General features: G+C 56.3%; 2 protein-coding genes and 1 long non-coding RNA gene across 14 annotated transcripts in view; 2 read left to right on the top strand and 1 right to left on the bottom strand.

Annotated features, from left to right (window-relative positions):
• The window catches only part of LOC309632572, a 102,111-nt gene extending 88,537 nt beyond the window's left edge, over positions 1 to 13,574 (bottom strand). The window contains exons 1-3 of one of the 3 annotated variants that reach the window (XR_014246983.1): positions 13,458 to 13,574; positions 9,202 to 9,367; positions 7,890 to 8,609 (exon numbers count right to left, since the gene is read on the bottom strand). This is a non-coding gene — a long non-coding RNA (uncharacterized lncRNA). Of the gene's footprint in view, positions 1 to 7,889; positions 8,610 to 9,201; positions 9,368 to 13,457 lie in introns of those variants that run through there. The other 2 variants (XR_014246981.1, XR_014246982.1) reach the window with 2 other exon arrangements.
• Positions 600 to 4,759, top strand: LOC309632568 (whey acidic protein-like). 2 transcript variants are annotated; one of them, XM_082400244.1, is made up of 5 exons: positions 600 to 1,837; positions 2,766 to 2,898; positions 3,415 to 3,555; positions 3,927 to 4,085; positions 4,577 to 4,759. In XM_082400244.1, the coding sequence occupies exons 2-5, from the start codon at positions 2,817 to 2,819 to the stop codon at positions 4,627 to 4,629; spliced, it is 435 nt and encodes a 144-aa protein (XP_082256370.1). In that variant the 5' UTR covers positions 600 to 1,837; positions 2,766 to 2,816; the 3' UTR covers positions 4,630 to 4,759. The 2 variants fall into 2 exon arrangements, with proteins under 2 accessions (XP_082256370.1, XP_082256369.1); XM_082400243.1 differs by having other exon boundaries at positions 600 to 2,898.
• Positions 13,565 to 23,613, top strand: TBRG4 (transforming growth factor beta regulator 4). 9 transcript variants are annotated; one of them, XM_082400222.1, is made up of 13 exons: positions 13,610 to 13,716; positions 14,253 to 14,386; positions 14,936 to 15,051; positions 15,930 to 16,394; positions 18,368 to 18,691; positions 19,295 to 19,466; positions 19,745 to 19,902; positions 20,516 to 20,626; positions 21,390 to 21,534; positions 21,902 to 22,147; positions 22,330 to 22,441; positions 22,555 to 22,669; positions 23,320 to 23,613. In XM_082400222.1, the coding sequence occupies exons 4-13, from the start codon at positions 15,981 to 15,983 to the stop codon at positions 23,419 to 23,421; spliced, it is 1,899 nt and encodes a 632-aa protein (XP_082256348.1). In that variant the 5' UTR covers positions 13,610 to 13,716; positions 14,253 to 14,386; positions 14,936 to 15,051; positions 15,930 to 15,980; the 3' UTR covers positions 23,422 to 23,613. The 9 variants fall into 9 exon arrangements, with proteins under 9 accessions (XP_082256353.1, XP_082256349.1, XP_082256351.1 ...); XM_082400223.1 differs by lacking the exon at positions 14,936 to 15,051 and having other exon boundaries at positions 13,585 to 13,674; positions 14,256 to 14,386; XM_082400221.1 differs by lacking the exon at positions 14,936 to 15,051.
• The last annotated feature ends 1,089 nt before the right edge of the window (positions 23,614 to 24,702 follow it).

The following is a 24,702-nucleotide window of genomic DNA, read 5'->3' on the forward strand; positions in this document are numbered from 1 at the left end:
TGTCTGAGGTCACAGAGCAAATGAGACCAGAGCCCGATTCCCAAGGACAGACTCCTTCCACGATGGGTTTACCCGGGGACCTTAAATCTTGAGCCTTCAAATCTTAGGCAAGACTTCAACGTTAGCCAATGCCCTTGTGTTGATCAAAGAATACATCCTGAGATGTAATCTGCTAACAGCCCTCACCACCCCAAAAGTCTCAACCTGAATCACAGAGATCAGAGAATGCCAACGACAGGAATGTCCACTAACGTGCTATGCCCCGGGCGCCAAACGCTTTTGCAACAACTGGGTTCCCTAGGCAACATCCTCACCCCATCACACAGGTGAGAAACAGTAAATAGTTCAAGGTCCCAGAACTAGCAGAGCCAGGGCTGGATCCACCCAGGCATGGATTCAAACCTTCCCTCTTGACCACTTCATGGGAAGGGCATTCATGCCACACCCTGTGTGGACTTCACCCCCCAGGTTGTATAGGAAGAATTCCAGATGGCAGGGTTGGCGGGGGGGAGGGGCGGTGAGTGATAGGATCATGCTAACATGTGAAAGCTCAGCTGGCCAGAAAGATCAGCACGGGGACTTCCCTGGTGGCGCAGCAGTTAAGAATCCGCCTGCCAACGCAGAGGACACAGGTTCGAGCCCTGGTCCGGGTATATCGCACATGCCGCGGAGCAACTAAGCCCGTGCACCACAACTACTGAAGCCCTCACACCTAGAGCCCGTGCTCCGCAACAAGAGAAGCCACGACAATAAGAAGCCTCCACTCGCCACAACTAGAGAAAGCCCGCGCTCAGCAATGAAGACCCAACACAGCCATAAATAAATAAATAAATAAATAAATTTATTTAAAAAAAAGAGAAGCCAGCAAGATGAGAAGCCCGCGCATCGCAACGAAGAGTATCCTCCACTCGCCACAACTAGAGAAAACCTGCGTGCAGCAACGAAGACTCAATGCAGCCAAAAGTAAATAATTTTTTTTTTTAAATGAGTGAATCTGAAAATAAAAGGAAAAAAAGCGAAGAGAAAGCAGCTAGTAAGTTTTGTGCAGAATGAAATACAGGTGCCCATCCCAGCCAGGGATGTAAAGTGTACGATTTTGGTGATTCCACATTAAGAGTCAAATGCTCTCCTGTTCGCATTTAAACTGGCATCACACAATATAAAGATGAATGGTAATATTCACACTAATAATATAAACATTTAATTTTAATTTTGCTAGAGTGACATTTTTTAAAAACACCATTTTTAAAAACAAGAGAGAGACGTGGAAAAGAGGAAAACCTTTGTATTTAGTATCTTTACCAACACTTTCTTCCCACTTGTTGAACAAGGCACCCCACAAAGTATGTAGCCAGCCCTATGGTCAAGGAAGAAGGGACCAGGCCCTGTGACCCTATGACCACAGGTCCCATAGCCCAAGGGCTGTGTCCCAGGGAGCCAGAGGCTGGCGACTCAGTGTGAGGCCACGGTCCCGTGGCCTGAGTTCCTGGTGTGGTCAGCCTGGCCTCAGACCCAGCATCTGAGCCAGGAGGACCCTGAGTCCTCCCCACCGCGGTGCAGGGGGAGGGACAGAGAACAGGGGGCGAAAGGTCAGCAGGGCCAGCCAGTGAGTGACTGTGGCCTGGCCACCCCTAACTCCTCTGAACCTCAGGACCCCGCTCTGGCCTGTGGGCTGCATTCTTCTCAGGCTGCAGGAGGGGAAACAGCCAAAGGGGGAGCATCTTGTGAGCTGCCAGTGTGAAGAGGCACCAGCAGGTAGCAAGTCGCCATTGGCCAGGACTCCAGACCCCATCCCTGAAGGCCGGCACTGGCCACCCCGGGAGGGACCTGGCCTGAGGTCCGAGAACTCTGCTGAGTGGTCCTAGGGGCTGAGACGGTGCTACATGGGGCCCGGGGTCAGGGAGAGCCAGGGGGACCTGAGCTGCCTGTCAAAGTGGCAGCGTGTTCCTAAACATCTGGAAATGCGAGTACCCAGGGAAGTACTAAGGGGTCCTGTGTCAAAGGTCAAGAGGCCACAGGCCAGACAGGGTACGGCCTGGACCAGGGGTGGGCACTGACCATCAGCACACGTGGTCACCCCGGGGCCGCCTTCCCTGCCCAGGCCCTCAGGGCAGAAGGATCAAGGAAGTTCCCGCAGAGAAGGAGGGGCACGTCTCCTTGGTGTTGATCCCGCTCACAGGGCACAGGCGGGCCCTTCTGGGAAGAGGCCTTCACAGTGTCCACCCTGTGTAAAAACAGCCCTGACACTGACCCTGCCCCTCCCTTTCTCGGACGCCCGACATTCTCTGCACAGAACATGCAGCCCATAAACTCAAGACGGCCTGTTCTTGCTGTAGAATGTTCAGGAAAAGACAAAAAGACACCATGGGAGAAATAAAATGCCCTCCCAGATACCCCTGCGCCTGGGCTCCTCCTCCTTCTGTGTTACCTGTGGACCATGTGCTGAACTGGACCCGTGACTCCCTCTCCCTGAAGGGCACCCCCATGAGCACGGAAAACAACGCCATGTTGTGTCGTTGTGTATTCTATTTCTTCCTTCGTCTGCCCTTCATTTTCTGAATTCTCATAGTAAATATGCATTACTTTCAAAGTGGAAAAAAATGGTCCACCTTATTAGAAATTCTTTTTTTGTTTACAAATGTGGCCCAAGGCAGCAGCTGCCCAGTCTGGGGTCTGTCCAAGCCGGAAGCCCCTTGGCCCTACTGGGGCAGCGCCAGCCGCCCGCCGTCCCCGCCATGCTCCTCCCCGCACTGCCTCCTTTAAAGGTGCCCCAGGGCCATGAGCCACCATCTGCCACCTGCCTGCCACCCGCCACCATGCGCTGTCTTGCCAGCCTGGCCCTGACCCTGCTTGCCCTGAAGGCTGCCCTCGCACTGGCCCCGGCCCTCACCTTGCCAGGTAGGCCCAGGAGGGTCGTCCCGAACTCCCTCCCCTCCAGGTGCGCCCCTGAAACACTGCCGGACCTGGCAGTTTGGTAACTGGGACAAGAGGAGAGAATGGGGGAGGCACACCCCGTGGCGGGGGGGTCAGTGACAGCAGAAGAGTGGGGTACTGCCCAAAGATGCCCGTGTGCTGGGGGACTAAAGCCACAGGGCCCAGGCCACTGTCCCAGGGTGAAAAGTGACCGGGCAGCTAACTGGGCATGGGGGGAGCCTGTCCTGGCCCCTCAGGGTCTCAACTCCACCTCCTGCAGCGCGCCTGAGGCTTTGTTTCCTAATTTTCACAGCTGACTCACACTTTTGTCAGCCGTGTCACATTTCTGGCAGATTTTTTCCTTCCTAGAAGCAGAGCGCTGGGCTGCTGGGGACCCGCCTCCCGGTGGTTCTGTCCTTGCCCCACCTTGTTTTCCCCTGAGGAGCCCCAGGGGAGACGGGATCCGGCCACCCCCCACCCACCTGCCCATCCTGTGTGCAGGGCAGGCCGTGTGCCCAGAGCTCAGCTCCTCCGAGGAGGATTCCTGCACAATCTCCTGTGTCAACGATGAGAACTGTCCCCAAGGCACCAAGTGCTGCGCCAGGAGCCCCTGCAGCCGATCCTGTGTGGTGCCCCTCATAGGTAACGCCGCCATCCCTGCGCCCCAGCGGAGCCCCATCTGGAGGGAGGGAGGGACCAGCTTTGTCAAGGGTCCCCTTGAGCCGGCACTCCACACCCCGCTCTCAGTGAACCCCCCAGCGGCCCCATAAAAGCCCGGCCGTGACACCGCTTCACCTGCTGGACCCACCCGAGGCCCAGCTAAGGCTCTCCCACTTCCTCCCAACATCACCAGTGCCCAGCTCAGCGATCCACGAGGGCTGCTGTCTCCCCCCTCAGCGTTCAGGCTCCAGGCCACCAAGGGGGGGGTGAAGGTTGGGGGCCGCCGGAGACCAGCAGTGGGGCGGCCCCAGCAAGCCAGCGGGCGATGAAGGCCTGGCCTGCCTCTCCCCCAGTGCCTGTTCCAAAGGCTGGCCACTGTCCCCGGGTGCGGGCCCCGCCGGCCCCTAAGCTCTGCTTAGAGAGAAACGAGTGCTCCAGGGATGACCAATGTATGGAGAACCAGAAGTGCTGCTTCAGCTCGTGTGCCAGGAGGTGTATGGTCCCCACCACAGGTAAGCATCCCGGAGACCCCGCCCTCAAGACACCTTCCCGAGACACTGCCCTGGGGATGGTGGACTTGGCTTCTCCCTTTGCCTCCCCTGACCTTAGGGCCTCCGCAGGTCCCTGAGGGCAGTAAGACACGGGAGAGGGCGGGGGCTCAGGCAGCAGTGACCCAGGGCTGCAACAGCTGCAGGCCTCTGCAGGCACTTGATGCCGTTGGGTTAGAGTGGGTCTCAGACTAGCAAAGGGGGCTCAGAGGAACACTTGCTTGGTGGGACTTGGTCCAGCCGGGCCCACCTGCAATGCTTGTGCCTTTGCCACTTAATCTGGGGAGGAGCTCTGGGCTAGGAGCCCAGAGACATGGTTCCCGGATAACAGTCCCTGCCAGCTGTGACCTCGCCTGCCCGCCCACGGGCGATAGTGAGGGCCCGAGACAGTAGGTGTGCAGGGCTCACTGGCCCACACACAGCATCCCTCCCTCCCCTGCCTCCACCGTGACCAGGCTCCACCTCCTCTGAGGCCTCCACGTCCCCTGCAGAGGACTCTCTCCAGTGAGGGACATCCCTGAGAGCCCCTGGCCGCCAGGAATGACCGGTCCAAGTCCTCTCAGCCAGAATCTTCTCTCTTGGATCCAGTCAGCCCAAGATGCCTCCTCCTGCTGCTAATAAAAACCCACTCGGCTTCATGTCTGTCTGTCTGTCCTTGGCAGCTGCCGGGGGGCGGCGGAGGAACGAAGCACACAGGCCTTGCCCCTGGGGGCTCCCCAGCGGGCCTGGAAGCTCCTGGAAGAGCCAGGCGCTGGGAGCCGGGGGCCGTGGCGGCGTCTCTGGGCTGGGAGACTTGTCCACCAGGCTCCCGGTGCCGGCCCCTGGGGTCCGACCCCTTTCAGAGGTGCTGCTGAATGGGGTTCGGGAGCATGAGCAGAGCCTGCAGGGAGGGCTTGGGGCTCAGCGGCCGCCAGACCTCACTGGCCTTGACCAGCTTAGGGGACACACGGAGGGCAAGGTGTTAGAGGCTGTTCCTCGGGCAGCCTGGTTTAGAGCCTCCAGTGACGTGTGCATACCCCACCCCACACCCAGTGAGTGTCTTAGAAATCATTTCAGCTCTGACAAAACCAGCCAGAGGGAAATCCCTCTGGTCCAGGGATTAGGGCTCCACGCTTCCACAGCCAAGGGCACGGCTTCAGTCCCTGGTCGGGGAACTAAGATCCCACAAGCTGTGCGGTGCAGTGCAGCCAAAAAAAAAAAAAAAAAAAGCCACCCAGAGTTCAAGTCAGGCCCCACAATCAAGGGCTCAATCCCATAAGGCAGGGGTCCCCAACCCCCGGGCCGCAGACTGGTACCAGTTCGCAGCCTGTTAGGAACCGGGCGGCACAGCAGGAGGTGAGCGGCGGGCGGGCGAGCGAAGCTTCATCTGCTGCTCCCCATCGCTCCCCGTCGCTCCCCGTCGCTCCCCATCACTTGCATCACTGCCTGAACCATCCCCCCAACCGTGGTCCGTGGAAAAACTGTCTTCCACGAAACCGGTCCCTGGTGCCAAAAAGGTTGGGGATCACTGCCATAAGGATATAAATTCAGGGGTTCCCATAACCCCCACAGATTCAATAACTTGGTAGAACGACCCACAGACCTCTGAAAGCACAATACTTATGTTATAGTTCTATTATAGAGGATACAGACCAGGAACAGCCAGATGAAGAAACACACAGGGTGAGGGAGTGGGAGGGGGATACAGGAACCTCTGTCCCCGGGGGCTCAGGGTATGCCACCCTCCCAGCACATTAACCATCACCAGCCCAGAAGATCCTTGAGTTTCTGTGTCCAAAGGCTTTCTTGTGGGTTCTTTAATAAGCATTATGAGGAACTTCCCTTGTGGTCCAGTGGTTAAGACTCTATGCTCCCAATGCAGGGGGCCCAGGTTCGATCCCTGATCAGGGAACTAGATCCCGCATGCATGCCGCAATTAAAGATCCCGCACGCCGCAACGATGATGATCCCACGTGCCGCAGCTAAGACCCAGCACCGCCAAATAAATAATTAATTAATTTAAATTAAAAAAAAAAAAAAGCATTACAAGGAAATCATCAGCAATCGGTGATTAACTCAATCCCCAGCCCTCTAATCATGCGGTAGCACCCTCCACGCCTAGAGTCACCTCATTAGCATAAAGTTGGGTATGGGAAAGGGCCTCATTTCAAATAACAAAAGGAAACTGTAAGGAAATTCTTATCACTCAGGAATTTGCAAGAGTTTTTGAAGCTGTGTGCCAGGGACAAAGACCAGATTCAGTTTTTATGGCACCAGAGTGTGCAGCTCGGTTTTCGACACGTACAGTCCATGTGAGCAACTTTCAGTTCTTTAAACACCTACACCCAGGCCAATTTGCCACCTCAGGTGGCTCGAAGTGCAGCTTAGGGCAGTTCCCCAAGTATGGCCCACTTCGGCAGCAGCGTCACCTGGTGGTGTCAGACGGCTCCACCTAGACCTGCTGGGTCAGAAAGGCAGGTGGGGCCCACACACTGTTTTCACCAGCTCCAGGAAGTCAAGTACCGCTGGGTGAGGCTGCAGGGCTTCCTGATTTCAAGGTGCACCCAAATCTCCAGGAATCTTGCCAAAATGCAGATTCCAATTCTGGAGGTCTGGAATTTTGCACTTCTAGCTGCTCCCAGGGGAGGTAAAAAGTAAAAAGGGAAAGAAGGCTGGCCTTCCAGGACTGGGGCGTGTTGGGGGCCGGCTGGTGGGAGGGGTGTGTGGGCGGCCACGTTGGAAGGTCCCGAGTTGGGTGACGCACAGCTGGGAACACAGTGCAGCACCGGAGAGGAGGGGCTGCAGGAGGACGCACGGGAGGGAGGCCTGGACGCTGGGCAGGTAAAGGGCCACTCCAGGGTGTGAGAAAGATGGGTCTACAGGTCCTGAGGGAGCCACACCTGCCACGCAAAGGGACTCACAGTGCGGTGCTATTGTACCTCCAGGAAGCCCGGAGGCTGGAGGACAGTGGGCACACCCTCCCACACCCCTGCCTGTGCTGGGCAGGTGCCGTTAGAGCTTCTGGGGAGAGAGGTGAGTCTGAGATGGAGCTGAGCCCCTCGACGGGGCTGCCGCTCCTGCCGGGGCCCGGACCCAGGGAAGATCCCCGGCGGGCCCTGCGCCCGACCTGGGCAGCTGGAACCACCCAGCCCACCCCGACTTGAGCTTGGAAGGAACCGGGTGGGAGGCTCACCAGCCTCCCCACCCCCGCCCCCCGCCCCGCCATGCTGAGGACCCCTCCCCGCCATGCTGAGGACCCCTCCCCTGCAGAGAATGCTCATCACGCCCCAGTCTCCGCATTAACCATGTGTCCAGCTTCTGTAAACTCCATGCTCTAACATCTGTCCTACATGCAAACACTGGGCACCTCGACGACATGCCGGACTCACCTTGCTCAGCCTCCTGCCCCCCACACCCCTCCTTGGGGGTGCAAAATAACCAATCCGAGACCACACCCCCACCACCTCGTCTAGGGGGTCTCATACTCCAGGTCACTCTCCCAGTGCAAGGCCAGGGACCAGACCACTAGGGGGAGCCCCTCCACCCCAGAGCCCACTGACATTATTCACAGTAGCCAGTCCTAATAAGCCTGTTCATCCTGCCTCTCCACCTCCTTCCAAGGAAACCACAGTAAAGGCTCCTACCCACAGTTTCTCCCCGCTCCTGCCCCCCACCTCCCCACCTCCTGGCTGACCCTGTGCTTCCCCGTGTGGCTCTTCATGGAGGGATGTGCCTCCTTCTCCTGGGAACTGTGAGTAATAAACCATCTTCACTGGCAGTCATCTCAGATTTTCTATTAACACGCTGTATTTTAATAGTCACTTTCAGGGGCTGGACATCCATCCCAGAGAGACCCAGGGGCTGTGAAGGGGGTTCTCTCCCCACTGCACCGCCTCTCGATGCTTGCTCACAGCAGCCCACCCCAGAGCTCCCAGCACCCTACTAGGCTGATCCCCTAGCCCCACCGTAGCTCTATCACCTCTGCAATGCCCAGAGAGGCCGTCCCCTGCAGCACAGGTACTCAGTTCCTACAGACCCCAGAGCAGGAGCCCAGGTGGAATGCAGGAGAGGCTGTAAGAAGGGCCCCATCAGTACGGCTCAGTGCCTGGCCCACAGGCTGCCACCACCAGGCCCCACTCCATACACTATACTGTGTACCTCTCCACCCCGCACCAGGAGGGCTCTGCAAGACTTGCTGGTGGACAAGGTGGAAGGCTGGGCAAGGTGGAGTGATGGGCAAGGGGGATGGATGGAAAGGTAGAAGGATGGACATGATGGAAGGAAGGGCAAGGGGGAAGGCTGGAAGAGTCATTCCATGGGCTGTGGGCCCCTGGAAGCTGGCCGTGTTCAGGATTCGGGAGGGCAGAAGGTCCACCACCCTAGCCCAGCTGGGAGGGAGCCCCCGGCCAGGATGGAGAGGCATGGGGAGGTTTGGGTGGCTGTAGGAGACCAGGGTGCTCACTCTCCATGTGCCCTTGCGCTGTCCTGCCCTCCCTGGGCCTCAGTTTCCTGTACACAGAGAAGGGCAGAAAGGACATGTTCATGTGCCCAGCAAGAGCTGGGGCCAGGCTGACTTTGGGACAGCCTCCAGGTCTGATTCCTCATCTTACTCGGGGGTCTGGAGACGCATTAATGCTACCAGGCCCTGAGGGAAAGTCTTCTCCTGAGAGAGGAAAGCCCTTGGCCAGGTTTGTCCAGGGTCCCCAAGGCCACCCCCCAGGTTCTATGATTCTCCAAAAGGACTCAGCATAGAGTCACACCCATGGCTAAGATTTATTCTAACAAAGGAGACAGAGCAAAACCTGCAAAGAGAAAAAGGCCCATGGGGTGAACTCTGGAGGAGACCAGTCATGAACTTCTAGACCTCTCCCCATAGAGTCACCCTGGAGGCACTGAATTCCCTGGCAACAAGCTGGGACCACTGGCATGAAGCGTCTACCAAGGAAGCTCGTTACAGACTCAGCATCCAGGGGTTTCATCAGGGGCTGGTCTTGTAGGCACCCTCTGCCCAGCGTGTACCAAAATTCCAGACTCTCCGAGGGAAAGCAGGTGCCAGCACAGCGCACTACTTGTCCAGTTTGGGCACGGGGGCTACTCTTACCGTAGCGGGAAAGTTGTTGTCAGTGTAGGGAGCTGTTTCGCAGCCACGTTTCCAGACACCAGTGGAGGGCCACCCTGGCCGGCAGGCTCTGGCTGGCAGCCTCGGACATGCTGCGTCAGGGCTCTTCTGCGCACCAGGGCTTCTGGCAGGCTGTGGTTTAGTCCACCTGGGGAAAGAGAGTGGGCAGGTTGAGGACATAGTGATCAGCCATCCTGGTTGGCCTGGGACTGGGGGATCTCCCTTGATGGGGACTTGCTGTGCTAAAACCAGGACCATGGTGGGCACACCAGGATGGCTGCTCATCTAGTTGAGGCACAATTTCAGGAGAGAAGACGCTGTTAGCAGAGGGCGGTAGCAAGAGTGCGAGGCTCAGCCTGGAAGGAGGCAGAGGGAAGGGAGGGAGGGTATCCACGTGGGGGCCTTATCCGGAGGGCTCCCGACAGAGGCCTGTATCCCTGCATCCTGACCACACATCCTGAAGTAGCACTCTGACAGACCTGGAGACTGAGCCAGGCAGGTTCAGTACCCGGCCCAGGTTACAGGGTGGGCAGGTAGTAGGACCAAATTGGTACCCTAACCTCCTCACGGTCATCTGCCAGCTCATCTGGCCCTGATTCCAACTGGAATGGGAACAGGTGTTGGCGAGTCCCCACACCTCTCTGCACCTCAGCTTCTCCATCTGTCAGCGTGCTGGATGAGAAAGGCTCTCAGGTATCCTGGCTCTCCTTTCCACCCTCCCTCTGGGAAGGAGACAAACTCATCTCCTACAGCCCTGATGTCCTGCCAGGTGGACCCAAGGCTTGTTCCTCATCGAGGACCTTGCTGTCCGAGGAGGGCATTTAGGTCAGATCCCCGCCCCAGGCCATTCCATCCCTCAAAGTCACCAGTAAGGCAGTTCTGGGGTCAGGAGGAAGGTGGAGGGTGCTAACAAGTAGAATCAGGAAGGAAATAAGGGGACGTCCCTGGTGGCACAGTGGTTAAGACTCCACGAACCCAATGCAGGGGGCCCGGGTTCGATCCCTGGTCAGGGAACTAGATCCCGCATGCCGCAACTAAAGGATCCTGCATGCCGCAACTAAAAAAAAAGATCCCTCGCGCGACAACAAAGATCCCACCATGTGCTGCAACTAAGACCCGATGCAGCCAAATAAATAAACCCACAGAACTGAGTAACCACCTTTCTCCAACACCTCTCCCCACCAAAAAAAGGCCAGAAGTTTCTCCCCAGAGAGGGTAGTGGAGGGCATCTGGAATGAATTGCCTCAACCCTCTGGGAGAGCGGGCTTACCTTGCTAAAATCTGAGTGACTGTGGCAGTTCTAAATGCAGCCTCAAATCCTTAGGCACTCCTCCCCTTGAGACTGAGGTCAGAGACCCCCTCTTGAGTTTAGATGGGGCCATGGCCACTTCCACCATGGAGAATGCAGACCCTGTGTGCTTCCTGAGGCTGGTCATGAAAGGCAACGGGGTCTCCCTTGTTTGCTGGAGCACCCACGGTTGAACCCCTGAGCTAAGCAAGAGAGGCTGGCACACGCGGGCTCTTGGTAGACTGTCTCTAGCTTTGAGTGTTGCCAGTGGAGGCCCCAGTCATTGTACAGCAGAGACAAGCCATCCTCAAAACATCCACGAGCATAATAAAGCAAACGGCCTCATTTGTTCCGCAGCAACAGTAACAATGAAGGAAACATACGCATGCTCAAACCTGAGACCACCCACTCCGCCCCACCCAGTTGTCCTCCTCAGCCAGGCTCCCCAAATATTGGCAGCTCTGGAAATGCCTCTGCAAAGTCTCACCAGCCCAAGAGGAAAGACCTAAGAAGATGACAGCAGTAGCTACCCAACAAAATGGCCTGATGGCGAGGTTCACTGCCAATATGCTCTACTCATGTGCTAGAGTTCCTTCTTTTTAGCCCACCGTTCTTTTTCTTTTTAATATCACAGCTTTACTGAGGTATAATTCACCTAACATAAAATTCGCTCTTTATTCCAAAAAAAAAAAAATCGCTCTTTAATGTATACTCAGTGGCTCATCATACGTTGTTAATCGTGCAACTATCTAATTCCAAAACATTTTCACCACCCCAAAAAGAAATCCCATACCCATTAGTCACTCCCCATTACACCACCACCCCCCATCTCCCCAGCCCCTGAAAACAATTCATCTACTTTCAAGTCTACAGACTTGCCTTTTCAGGACACTGCATATAAATGAAATCATGTAATATGTGGTCTCACTGGACTGGCTCCTGTCAACTGAAAAAAATGCACAACCTAAAAGTTGAGAATTGTTTGATTTGGTGGACTTTCTGAGGATTCAAACCCGGGAGGCAGCCTCTCAGATTGCTCTGAGGGACTGCTCCGAAGAGGTATTGAAGAGGAACCAGGATATATAGTTTTGTAACAAAAACCAGGTGGTCAGAACAACAAAAGATTACTGTTAATTAAAGAAAACTGGGCATCTCAAGTTAATTAATTTAGTGCTTTTTATGTATGAGAAGATGCTAGTCTGGGCTCATTGAAATCATTCCTTCGATATGCACCTCAGCTATCTGGGGCCAGTATCCTGTTCTTTCCCATCCTGAGTCCCCTCAGGGCTCACCATCAAGGTGCAGTTGTAGTGGCTTGATGGCTGCAACATCCTTTGTTCGTTGATTTAGATTCCATACTTTAGAAATTAAAAAAAAAAAAAAAGTAAAAGAATGGAGGAGAGGAGAAGGAAACAGGAAAGAAGAAAAAGGAAGAAGGAAGGGAAGGAGGGCAGGCGAAAAAACACCTCACGTACAATTTTTGGACTCCACATAAACTCAAGAAGCTTGAAAGCTAGAGTCTCACAGAGTAAGCAAGGTTTCAAAATCAGGAAATGATTTCTAAAACACCCAGCCACACTATCAATCAAGCAGGAGAATATAATAAAGACATTTCAGATCTGCAAGGCCTTTACTGACCTCCTTTGCATCATTTCTCACAGAGGTACTGAAGGATGTGCTCCACCCAAACAAGGGCATAACCCAAGAAATAAGATAAAGGACAGAAAATAAGAGAGTTAGCATCAAGAGAAGCGAAAGGAATACTGAGGACATGGTAAAGGGAGATCCCAGGATGACACTCGCGCTGAGAGCATAGTGGTGATAATCACATAGGAGGTCAAAAGGCTCAGGAAGAGACTTCTTCAGTAAGATTAAACTGGTGACCTAGCTGAAGTGTCTGAACATCTTGAGAGATTTATACAACTGGTGAAGGATTGAGGCAGAAATTGTGACAAATACATGGAATTTTTTTTTCCATTTTTAAAATTTTTTGGCCAAGCCACGCGGCACGTGGGATCTTAGTTCCCCGACCAGGGATCGAACCGACGCCCCCTGCGTTGGAAGCACAGAGTCTTAACCACTATACCACCAAGGAGGGCTTCCCTGGTGGCGCAGGGGTTGAGAATCCTCCTGCCAATACAGGGGACACGGGTTCGAGCCCTGGTCTGGGAAGATCCCACATGCCACGGAGCAACTAAGCCCGTGCGCCACAACTACTGAGCCTGCGCTCTAGAGCCCATGAACCACAACTACTGAGCCCACGAGCCACAACTACTGAGCCCATGCACCTAGAGCCCGTGCTCCGCAACGAAAGGCCACCGCAATGAGTAGCCCCCGCTTTCCGCAACTAGAGAAAGCCCGCGTGCAGCAACACAGCCAAAGATAAATTTATTTTTAAAAACTAAAATAAAAATAAACCCCCAGGCAGGTCCCTGGAATCTTATGCCAAAAAACTAAGCAATTCTTAATTCCATGGAAATAAAAAGTCGTGCAGGAAGAAAGATAAATCAAGTCCACATACACAACTCAGATACATCTTGCTTGGCTTACCCCACAGTTTCTTTTACAAGTAAACGTCAATATTTAAAAGTCAAGAGACTGCACATAGAATTCCAGAATCCTAGATTCTTTTTTGGAAAAACTGCAAGATCTAGGCAATTTGTGCCTACATTTCTGCACACCTGTGCTGAGAGGCCTTCCCAGCGTGTCACAGCCCAGCCCTGGGCAGTCTACAGCCGGGGCTTCTCTAGAGGCTGTGAGAAGCCCGCGGGTAAGGCACGGGGCTGGAAGGTGGAGGGAAGCACGCACTGACGACAAAGCGTCGCCTCCTATACTCCGAATGAGGGCTGGGTACTGACCAGAGGGCGCCCAGGCCTCCCAGCCTCCGTTTCTGGACACTTTATTCTTCCCCACCGCCCCTCCCATTTTTCCGAAGTTGCTCAACACCTGCCTTTCACTTCATCTAGTCCGCGCCCTGAGCGAACACCGCCCCAACCGGAAAAAGGAACCGGGACTGATTTCCGGCTGGGCGGCGGGCGGCGAGCCTCGCTTCCGGCGGCGCGCTGAGTGACGTAAAAGAGCGCGCCGCGCAGCGTGGGCCGAGGGCTGTGCTGGGGCGTATGGAGGTCAGGCGGGGCGCTTGCGGCGGCGGCGGCGGCGGCGGCGGCGTAGGTCTCCGGGCCGGGGAAAGAGGGTCCTGAGGAGCTTAGGTCCTGAAGGCATGGGGGCGTGGCCGGGAGAGGAGACCGGGAGGGCGCGCTGGGACGCAGGGGGTAGGGGTGGGGGACGGGGGGCACGGTGGTGGGGGCGGGCCCGGTTCAGACCCGCGCCTGCTCGTGCGCACGCGCCCCTTTTCCGAGGTCCCGCGTGGCGGCCTGCGAGCCCCGCACTGGTCCTCCGCGCTGTCGCTGGCTGGCCTTCGTGCAAGTCGTTATCTTTCTGCGTCTGAGGGCCGAACTTCTGGGTTGGTGTTTCCACAAATCCCAGTTGGGCTTCTGAACTTGTTTTCCTCGCTAGCTCGTAGGACGGTCTTTAGTCGGGAACGTTTTCAGTGCTTCCCCGCCGTTGGGGCTCTGTGGATGGTGGATGTTACGCTTGGGTCGGTGTTCCCCCTCTCTGAGTCTCTTGCTTTATGTACAGTTACTCTAAGCTTTCTACAGCTGCCACAGTGAGCTCACGTAAAAATAAAATGTCCCAGACCAAGTTACGGGAAATCGAAGGTCAAACACGTTCTGTGCTTTGGCAGGAGGGAGGCCCAGGTTATAACGCCTTCTATCGTGCCCCGGCGGTGTGCCTTACCCAGGTCATTTATTCACGCTGGTGAGCAGGACAGAGTTGTTAAAAGCAGCTGCATCAGGATATGTAACATTCTTGGAGGAGGTTACGTTTTTTGTCTGGGTGCGGGAAGATGGGGGGTGATTTTCCGAGCCCTGTGAAAGGGGGTTAAAAATAACGAGGCAGTAGGTCTTGCCCTGACCTGCCAAGGTGTAATGAAAGTGCAAGGCCTGTTTAGAATGAGGGTGTGTTCCAGGGAGGAAAAAGAGGTAAAACTGGGAAGATAGTTCTGGGCCATGTTGTGAAGTGCTTTTTATGATTGGTTCAGGAGGTTTGCTCTTAGAAAGCATGTGTGTGTGTGTGTGTGTGTGTGTGTGTGTGTGTGTGTTTAGTAGGTCGGTGAGTAATAGTGTAGGTTGGTTTGGGGAGGCTCACTCACACGTCTATAAGTATTAAAATAATATCCACAGAAGCTGTGGGATGTATATATGGATTATATGTCCAGGGTTTTCCATGAGTAGTCTTATTGAAAATATTCTGTCTCATTGTCTCCATAAGTCAATAATTTTTAATCCTGCGTACTTTTAAAAATTAAAAAAAAGGTGGGGGGCTTCCCTGGTGGCGCAGTGGTTGAGAATCTGCCCGCCAATGCAGGGGACACGGGTTCGAGCCCTGGTCTGGGAAGATACCACATGCCGCGGAGTGACTGGGCCCGTGAGCCACAACTACTGAGCCTGCGCGTCTGGAGCGCAACAAGAGAGGCCACGATGGTGAGAGGCCTGCGCACCGCGATGAAGAGTGGCCCCCGCTTGTCGCAACTAGAAAAAGCCCTCACACAGAAACGAAGACCCAACACAGCCAAAAAAATAATAATAACAAATTAATAAATAAATAAATTCAAAAAAAAAAAAAAAAAGGTTGGGGGGAACGCAGTTCAAGCCCTGTGTGCAGAGACTCCCACTCAAGAGGTCTTGGGTCGGGCCTGGGATTCTGAGGTGTTGAACCATTCCCTAGGTGATTCTACAGCCAGGACTGGAAACCCTCCAGCCCAAGCTGTGCTGCTCCTAAGTCTTGATATTTGGTTGTATTATGTACTGAAACAGAAGCCCTCTGAGATTTTTGCTTCGGAAAACGCCGCTGCATGTGCATGGTCGGTCAGGAAGGAGAGGTTTGGGCTGGCTTATGGGGAGTGTGGCTGTGACTCTTTTTTTTTTTTTAATAAATTTATTTATTTAATTTTTTTATTCTTCGCTGCGTTGGGTCTTCGTTGCTGCGCGCGGGCTTTCTCTAGTTGCGGCGAGCGGGGGCTACTCTTTGTTGCGGTGCGTGAGCTTCTCATTGCGGTGGCTTCTCGTTGCGGAACACAGGCTCTAGGCGCACGGGCTTCAGTAGTTGTGGCATGCGGGCTCAGTAGTTGTGGCGCGCAGGCTCAGTAGTTGCGGCGCGTGGGCTTAGTTGCTCCATGGCATGTGGGATCTTTTCGGACCAGGGATCGAACCGTGTCCCCTGCATTGGCAGGCGGATTCTTAACCACTGCACCACCAGGGAAGTCCTTGTGACTCCCTTTCATTTATCTGGTTCTTCTGTTGTGTTTGGAAGTCGGGAACTGCCTCTGCACCACTCCCTTCTCTGTCCTCTTTCTCTTCAGGGCTCTGGAGTCACTTGCTAGGAGGCTTCTCTCCCCGCCCCCCAGGCCGCCATGGCTGCTCGGCTGGTGAAGCGATGCACGTGCCTCCTGAGGGAGGCCACCCGTCTGGCCCCTGCCGTGTCCCCGGTTGGCCAGCTCAGACTCGCCCGGGGAGCCCAGAAGCTTCTGACTTCCTCGGCTACCTCATCCAGCTCCCGCCTCCCAGGTCCTTTGTCAGAGCTTGTGGAGAAGGAACAGGTGTTTACTCCCTACCCTGAGCGCCAGGAGGTGGACCAGCTCATCGAGAAGGCCACCAGGCCAGAGGAGCTCCTGGAGCTTCTGGGTGGCGGTCACTGTCTGCACCAGAACCACGCTGCCCTCACGCTCATCCAGCTCTCTCGCCTGCTGTCTGAGAAGCCGAAAGACAAAGCCTTGCTTCTACAGGATGCCCGCTTTCAGCAACTTCTCCATCTTGTCAACAGCCAGGTGGGTTCGAGAGCCCTTCCTGCAGGTTCAACAAGCAGAAAACAGCAGAGGCCCCGGAGTCCAAAGCATCCAGTCACTTTCCGGGTGTAGACAGGAGCTCCGCTGTGTGTTCAGGCCCTCCACGTCCTGTGGTATTTTTTCATTTTATAGATTCCAAAGTACTCTAATGTGTTTCTTCTCTTTTTTTTAAATTAATTTTTATTAGAATATAGTTGCTTTACACCATAGTTTCTGCTGTACAGCAAAGTGAATCAGCTATTCGAATACATATAACTACTCTTTTTTGGATTTCCTTCCCAATTAGGTCTGCTTTCTCTTTTGTTAATCCCCACAGCAGGTCTGTTAGGTGAATATTTCTGTCCTCATCTTACAGACAAGCAATGCAGACACAGTAAATAGAAGCACAAGGATCGAGCACGGTTCTTCTCAGTGCATCGGGGGCTTGCTTCCCCCCTCGCCCTGCAGTCTTGGCTTGCATAGCCCCCACTCAGTGTCTGGCTGATGGGGGATACACTCTTGAAGCTGGAGGAGATGAGGGGTGATTAGCGGAGGATCTCAGAAACTTGAGCTGGCCATGGGCGTTATCTGATCAGGTGCTTAAAGGTGGAGTGTGGAGAGAAGGGACCTGTGTGTGGCAGGGGTTGGGGGCAGGACTCTACCCAGTTTGTGTTCCGTGTGAGGAAGGACTCCCTTCATGCAGACCCTTCCCGTGGCTCCGTGGGGTCTGCTGGAGCCAGAGGGCCTGGGGCGCGGCAAAGAGGTACAGACCCTCACCCTGGCTGCTCCAGAAGGGCGAGACCCTGTGTCCACTTGTCAGGGATGATGAGGAGGAGACTCACAGCTCAAGGAAGGGGTCACATTAAATGAATTTTTTCAAACTGTAGGTTATGAAAGTGTAGTAGAAGTGGCCAAGTGTTTTTAATGAAATAGAGTAATGTAGAAAACAATTCACATGTAGTAAGGGAAGTGTTTCGTGGAACTTTTTGTCTTAGTTAAGTGTGTGTGTGCGGGTCACAGTACAGATTTACTTCTTACTGAGACTATTACTCAAAAATTAAGTAGATCCCTTCTTTTTCTAAGACTATAATTTTAGTTATTCACTGAACATTTTACACACAAATTGAAGTAAGCTTTAGAGACAAGACTGGACGTTTGGAACAAAATTACAAAATTGTAATTACAAAATTACAATCACAAAATTATATTGTAACAAATTACATTGTAACAAAATTACAAGCTAGTAATGAACCAGGAACAAAGTATTTAGAAACGTGAGTGGTAAACAAGATTTCTTTTAAAGAGCCCTCCTACTTCTGGGAAATCTGTAGACAAAGCAGGAGCCACTGGGGGCTCATGTGATACTGAGATCAAATTCATACTTTTTTTTTTTGTTTTGCTGCACCACGCAGCTTGTGGGATCTTAGTTCCTCAAACCAGGGATTGAACCCGGCCCCTGCAGTGGAAGCACAGAGTCGTAACCACTGGACCGCCAGGGAGGTCCCAAGTATGAGGGCATACTTTTCTCCTTCTGCCCGGCCTTTCACACAACAACAGCTTTTCTGTTTGCCCCTCACGTCGTGTGTGTGATTTCAGCTCCCCCTCTCAGCAGTGCAGCCCCATTTCACAGATGAGGGCTCAGGAGACTTGCAGTGGCGGAGTTAAGAGCCTTAGCGCAGCAGACAACAGAGCCCTGCTCAGCTACCGCACACTGCCTTCCCTGGGGGCGGGACCAGAGGGCTCCGTGAGTGGCCCCCGTATTCCTCTGAGGCCTGGAGACACGCCCTGCAGGGGGCGCTGTGGTGGGCCTGCTGGCCCAGACAGGCTGTGAGGAGCAGCCTGGTGCGCCCGTTAAAATGACAGGTGGGGAGCTGCCTCTAGGGAGGCAGCCACCAGCTCAGAGCCTTGGCCTGCTCTGAAACAGCACAGGGTCAGCAGGGTCCCAGGTGTGACCTTGCCTGTGTCCCCCCGCCCAGATAACTGCAGTCTGGCATGGGACCCTCGTGAAGCTGCTCCGGAGCCTCTATGCGCTGGGACTTCCCGCCACCTCCAAGGAGCTGCGATCGGTGGAGCAGGAGGTCCGCTGGCGCATGCGCAGGCTGAAGTACAAGCACCTGGCCTTCCTGGCCGAGTCCAGCGCCACCTACATGCAGGAGCAGGGCTCCCGGGAGCTGCTGGCTGAGCTGCTTGTGCACCTGGAGCGGCGCTGGGCAGAAATCGATGACAGCCGCATGGTGGTGGCCATGATGATGAAGACGGGGCTCCTCTCCGAGTCTCTGATGACCCGCTTGGAGGACAAGGTACTGGGACCGAGAGCCCTGGCAGCTTCTGTCCGGAGTCGGGGGCATGACACTGGAGGAACTGGCGCTTCAGACAGCTGCAGGCAGCTCTCCGCACCCACTGGCTCCTCTGAGGATCCAGGGGGTGCAGAGCCTGAACCCCAGTCCTTTGTCTCCCTCCAAAATGCGTCTTGCACATAACCTGGAGGTGGCATGGCCGGCAGCTCCTGAAGTGTGTCCTGGGCCACCCCAGTGGCTCAGCCTCTGGCTAGTGCTTCCTAGAGATACCTCGCTTGTCCCCCCCCGCTCCACCCCCAGCCCTGCAGTCAAGTCAAATTCAGCCCCTGTTCCCGTGGTAGCGGGGGCTGGCCCAGATGACTGCCACAGCAAGCTCCGCAGCTCATGGGCCCCGGGTCCCCTGCCCTGGGACCTGGGGATAAGTTTGGCTGCGGACATGGCGCCCCGGTCTGGGGGCTCCCTGGGGTGGGAATGGGGGCAGGCCCTGCACAGATGGGGCCTGTGTTTAGTAAGCTCAGGCCCAGTTACTGTCTCACAGGGCCTGCACCGCATGGGACCCCTGGCCCTCGGGCCATCGAGCTGACCCCTGCCGGCTGTGGTTGACAGTGCCTGGAGCTGGTGGAGCAGTTTGGCCCTGAGGAGCTGCGGAAGGTGCTGGTGACATTGGCAGCTCAGAAGCGGCGGTCGGTGCCCTTGCTGCGGGCCATCTCTTACCACCTGGTCCAGAAGCCCTTCCCCCTGACGAAAGGCATCCTCCTGGACCTGGCCTACGCCTATGGTGAGCCCTGTGCACGGAGAGCAGAGCGGGGCGGGGGCTGAGTTCTGGCCGCAGCTGTGTCAAATTCGGTGCCTGCCTCACCCGTGGCGGGCACTGGCCTAAAAGGCTGCCACAGAAACACTGTGACTCATGGGCCCTGATCCTCTCTGCTGGGCCTCAGGGATACATTTGGTTACAGACACCAAGCTCTTACTCCTTGAGACCAGGGTGGGTGGCGGGGTGGGCCTGAGGGTGGCTTGCCAGTCCTCACCAGTTAAATCTCGGGCTCTGTCCCCAAGGCAAACTCGGCTTCCACCAGACGCAGGTGTTCCAGCGCTTGGCTGCAGACCTGTTGCCCCACACTCCTAGCCTGACGTCCAGCGAGGTGGCCCGCTGCACCAAGTCCTTTGCCTTCCTTAAGTGGCTCAATCTGCCCCTGTTTGAGGCCTTTGCCCAGGTGAGCTGGGGTGCAGACCTGAGGCCTGGCTTTGAGGGCCTTCTGTGCCTGACCCCCTGCTTTAGCCGGCTCCCTGGTCGTTTCATCAGGGAGGCCCCTCTGGCCTGGAAACACTTCCTGGTGGCAAACATGGAGTCCTTATTCTGGCTTTTTTGGAGAGAAATGATACAATTTAGTAGTGAAAGAAAATGTAGTTGAAAACGGTTTTTTCCATTCTTTCACCAAACTTTGTAGGAGTTTTTGTTTGTCTTTGGGTAGCTGTGTGGGGAGCAGTGTAGACAGCGAGGCTGAAAATCCACTCAGAACTCTCCCTAAACTTCCAGCTGCCCCAGAGTGGAGTTGTGAAGAAAGAGGATGTTTGCACTTCGGTTTATGTGCAACAGGTTGAAACTGTGTTTGTAGGCTGAGGAGTATTTCTAAAGCTGTCGTCAGCGGCCTTTTGTGTGTGTGATTGCCTCTGGGAGGATAGGGTCTGGCCCTCTGACCACTGCCCTGTGTAAATTACCCCTTGGGGCTAGGAGCTCATGGGCTCTGGGGGAGGGCCAGGTCTGCACGGGGCACTGGCCACCGGGCCCCTCTCATCCGGCCTTTCTGTCCTACCTGACCGGCCCAGCACGTCCTGGACAGAGCCCAGAGCATCACTCTGCCACACCTGTACAACATGCTCCTGGCTTTCGCCCGTGTGAACTTCCACCCAGAACGGGAGGACCCGTTCTTCAGCCTGGTACAGTCTTCATGCCCCCAGCTCCTACACTCCCCGTGCCTCGGATGCTCAGCCCTCCTCGGAGCAGCTCGGGACTGAGTGGGAGGGAGGGAAGAGACCGGATTTGTGCTGAGGGGCCCCAGGTAGGCAGTAAGGAAGAAGGCCTGCCATGGGGGCGTGGAGGGAGTGGCTAGAGCCAGGCGTCCCAGGGATTGTCTAGGGACGAAACACGCAAAACCCAGCATGGCAGCCAAGGGTCAGGAGTGCATCCGACGGCTCGCTGTGCAGTAGGGCTGGGGGACCCTTGCTCTTGCTTCCTAGTGCTCCCTGAACGCCCTGTTGGGGCTCAGAGACCTCAATCCACTTGCAGGGGTGAGAGCGTCCTGTGAGTGGACTGGGTATGACCCTAGGGCCCCGCGGTGGGCACTGCCCCAGCCGGCCAGCTGCTTCCTCTTTCATAATCTCTAACTCCTATCAGGGCCAGAAATACGTCCCCTGTGCAGGAGACGTGGTTTTGTGCCATAGGTCCCTGCCAGTGGGAGGGGCAGCGGGGGGAACCCAGCTGCTGTCCAGGTTGGGCCTAAGGGATGAGGAGGGTTTCTGGTACCTTCCACCAGGGGTGCCCCAAGCCTGACCAAGAGCACCTTGGCCAACGTTGCTCCCCATCACCCCCTTGGGCCTCAGCGTGGCCAGGTCATAAGGCAGCTCCAGCTGCTGCCTGCCCAGGGATGCCTGCGGCCACTGAGCAAACCTGCTTTCCCCACCCCACCCCGTCCTTGCCCAGGTGCATGAGAAGCTGGGGTCAGAGCTGGCGGGCCTGGAGCCAGCCGTGCAGGTGGACGTGGTGTGGGCCCTGTGTGTGCTGCAGCAGGCGCTGGAGGCCGAGCTGCAAGCTGTGCTCCACCCTGAGTTTCACACCCAGTTTCTAGGTGAGCGGTGGGGGGTATTCCTCCCTCTCCTGGGTGGTGGCAAGCCCACTGTGCATCCCTCTCCCCGCCCGCCCCCCGCCCCATCCCAAGTACCGCCCCAGCCTTGAGCCAGGAGGGAGCCTGGGAGCCTTGGGGCTCCGCTCACCATCGGGGAGACCGGGCGGGCCCGGGCTCACCCAGCATCTGCTCCTCTGTCCGCTCCTAGTGGGTGACCGGCAAACCCGCTTCCCGCTGCTCCTGACCCAGAGTCTTGGGTGAGACTTGGGTGAGGGGGTGCCTCTGGCTCTCCCACCTGGCCCCCGTGTCCCTCCATTCTCTTCCTCCTGGCCCTCCACCAGCCCCTCCCCTCTCCATCCTTTCCTGTTAGGTGGCGAGTCCCCAAAGGATCAAAGCACCTTCCAGAAGCTGCTCCATATCAATGCCACTGCCCAGCTGGAGCACCCCGAGTACACGGGCCCCCTTTTGCCAGCCTCAGCCTTGGTCCCCAGGCCCTCAGCCCTTGACAGGAAGGTGACCCCCTTGCAGAAGGAGCTGCAGGAGACGCTGAAGGGGCTGCTGGAGAGTGCCGACAAGGGCAGCTTCATGGTGGCCACACAGTATGGCTGGGTTCTGGGTGAGGGCCTTCCCCCTCCCCCTCCCCCTCCCCCTCCCAGCAGTCCCACCTGGGGGACTGTTCTAAACCTGCCCCCTCTGCTCTCCAGGGTCTCTGTTCATCCATTGTAGGGGCGGGGCTGTCAGCCCAGTTGGACGCCAAGGGACAGTCCCCAACACATTTTCATTCCGTGCTCTCCCTAGATGCTGAGGTGCTGCTGGACACCGACAGCCAGCTCCTGCCCCTGAGGGCCTTTGTGGCCCCTCATCTCGCCCTGCCCTCTGGCAGCCAGCCACTACCCCCGGGGGCCAAGAGGTGAGCAACCACACAACCCTTGGGGGCCACATGCACTTGGCTCCTCAGCATTTCCTCTTCCCTCCAGGGGCCTGGGAGAGCTGTCAGCACCCACAGCGCCCCTCTCCCTGCAGGCTGGCCTTCCTGCGCTGGGAGTTCCCCAACTTCAACAGCCGAAGCAAAGACTTACTGGGGCGCTTCGTGATGGCCCGGCGCCACCTGCTGGCCGCCGGCTTCCTGCTGGTCGATGTGAGTATCTGTTGGGTGGGCGGTGACTGCACAGGGAGAAGCCCCCGGCCCAGTCGGGTGATAGGAGGAGTCAGTGCTCACGCAGACCCCAGCTCTGGAGGTCAGCCGTGTTGGGATTCCCCCTTCACATGTGAGAAGAGGGAAGCTTGAAAGGGTGTTGGATCTTTCCCAGCGTCACACAGCTTTTAAGTATCTGATGCCGTAGGCACTGTTCCCACCTCCACAGCCAGGGCCTCTTAGGAGGGGTAAGACCAGCCAGGTGCCCAGGTCTGAGTGCCAACGTGTGCCTCATCCAGGGCTCTGCTGTGCTCCGGCGCTGGGGCCTGGCTCCAGCTTTTCACTGCAGAGACTTCTGCCACGGGAGCAGGCTGTCCTGTAAGGGCTCAGAGAGTCGCATGAGTGACTCTCCTGTTGAGCTTTCTGTTTTGCTTTTGGTACAACTTTTAAAATCTAGAGGCTGTTCTTGGTCCCGTGTAGTCGTGGGCCCCTGCAGCTCTGAGCACTGACCAAGTCAGGGTCTCTTCCCCACCCATGCTGCAGCAGCTCCGTGGGCTTCTTCCTTCGGGATTTGGAGGCCGGGGGTGTGGTGTGCAGGGCAGCAGGTGGGACAAGGGTCCCCGCCTGCCCTGACTTGTCTCCTGCCTCCCCAGGTCCCATACTATGAGTGGCTGGAACTCAAGTCTGAATGGCAGAAGAGCGCCTACCTCAAGGACAAGATGCGCAAAGCAGTGGCGGAGGAGCTGGCCAAGTAACCTGTCCCGTAGCAAGGACTCTGTGCCCAGGGGGCCGGACTCCCCTGGAGGCCTCACCACGAGCACTGGGTGGGCCAGAGGTGGCACGCTCGAGGACGAACCTCAGTGCGGGACCTTGGCCGGAAGTGGGCTGGTGGCCAGCATCTCTGAGTGGCAGGTCGTTCTTTCATGGGTAATAAATCTTTAATCAGCTGCCTGTCTGCACCAGCTTCTCTGCCAGCCACGGAGGACCCTTCTCGTGTACATTCGTGCACGGCTGGCCTGTTGCTCAGGGCTGGCAGTCAGCCCCAGCACAGGCTGAGTCCTGCAGTGCTGAACCTCGGCGCACGAGGACCTTCCGAGGGGAGGCCAGTTGGGTTTTCAGTGCGTGGCTTGGGGTTCTAATCATGGTGTGGTTACTGATGACAGTCGTCCTGGGAGGTCCCCTCCCATCCGATGCTCTTGGGTGAGTGAGGGACCCTGACGGCCTACACTGCCACGTGGCATGAGGCCAGTCACTCAGGAGGCACTGGCTCTGAGTAGAAGATGGGCGTGCACTTGACTGACGCTGGGGCCAGAAGAGACCCTTTGCTATCCTTACACCCGGACCAGAGTGCCGTGGTGTCATGCTGCCATTGTGGGAACCATCTGCCTGTGTAGCCCGGGCCCCTTCACCACACCAGCAGCAGCGCCCCCAGATGCTGGAAAGAAATAGGCATTCTCCGGACTCCCTGGCCGTCTAGTGGTTAGGACTCCATGCTTCCACAGCTGGGGGCCAGGGTTCAATCCCTCGTTGGGTAACTAAGATCCCACAAGCCACGCAGCATGGCCAAAAAAATAGGCTTTCTTCCAGTCCCTCACAGGAGACTTTGCTGGGGACAGGGCAGTGTCATGTGTCTCCAGCAGTACAGAGTGGAGAGAGGCTGGTGTGAGTGGAGCTGAGCAGAGGAGAAGGGCCATCTCGCCCCTGTGGGCCCCAATCCCAGCTGTTCCCCGCTCCCTCCAAAGCGGTCCCTCAGAAAGTGAGTCACACAGGCATCGGGGTAGAGGGGGAACCATAGGGCACCAGCTCACAGGACATGGGTCCTTGTCATTTGCACAGGCTAGCGGGGGTTCTTCACCCAGAGAGAAGAGCAGCCAAGATGGCTTTCTGAAGCTGCTGACTCCAAGCCCAGGCAAGATGAGGGAGCAGGGAGGGCACTCCAAAGTGAAGGGCCAGTATGGACAAGCGTGTGGGTGCTGAGCCAGTTTGGGTGGGGGGGCCGCCTCTGGGAGCTCCCACTGAGGAAGGAGCTCGTCCTA

Source organism: Balaenoptera borealis (genome assembly GCF_965194805.1).
Source record: "Balaenoptera borealis genome assembly, chromosome: 7".
Taxonomy (NCBI): Eukaryota; Metazoa; Chordata; class Mammalia; order Artiodactyla; family Balaenopteridae; genus Balaenoptera; species Balaenoptera borealis.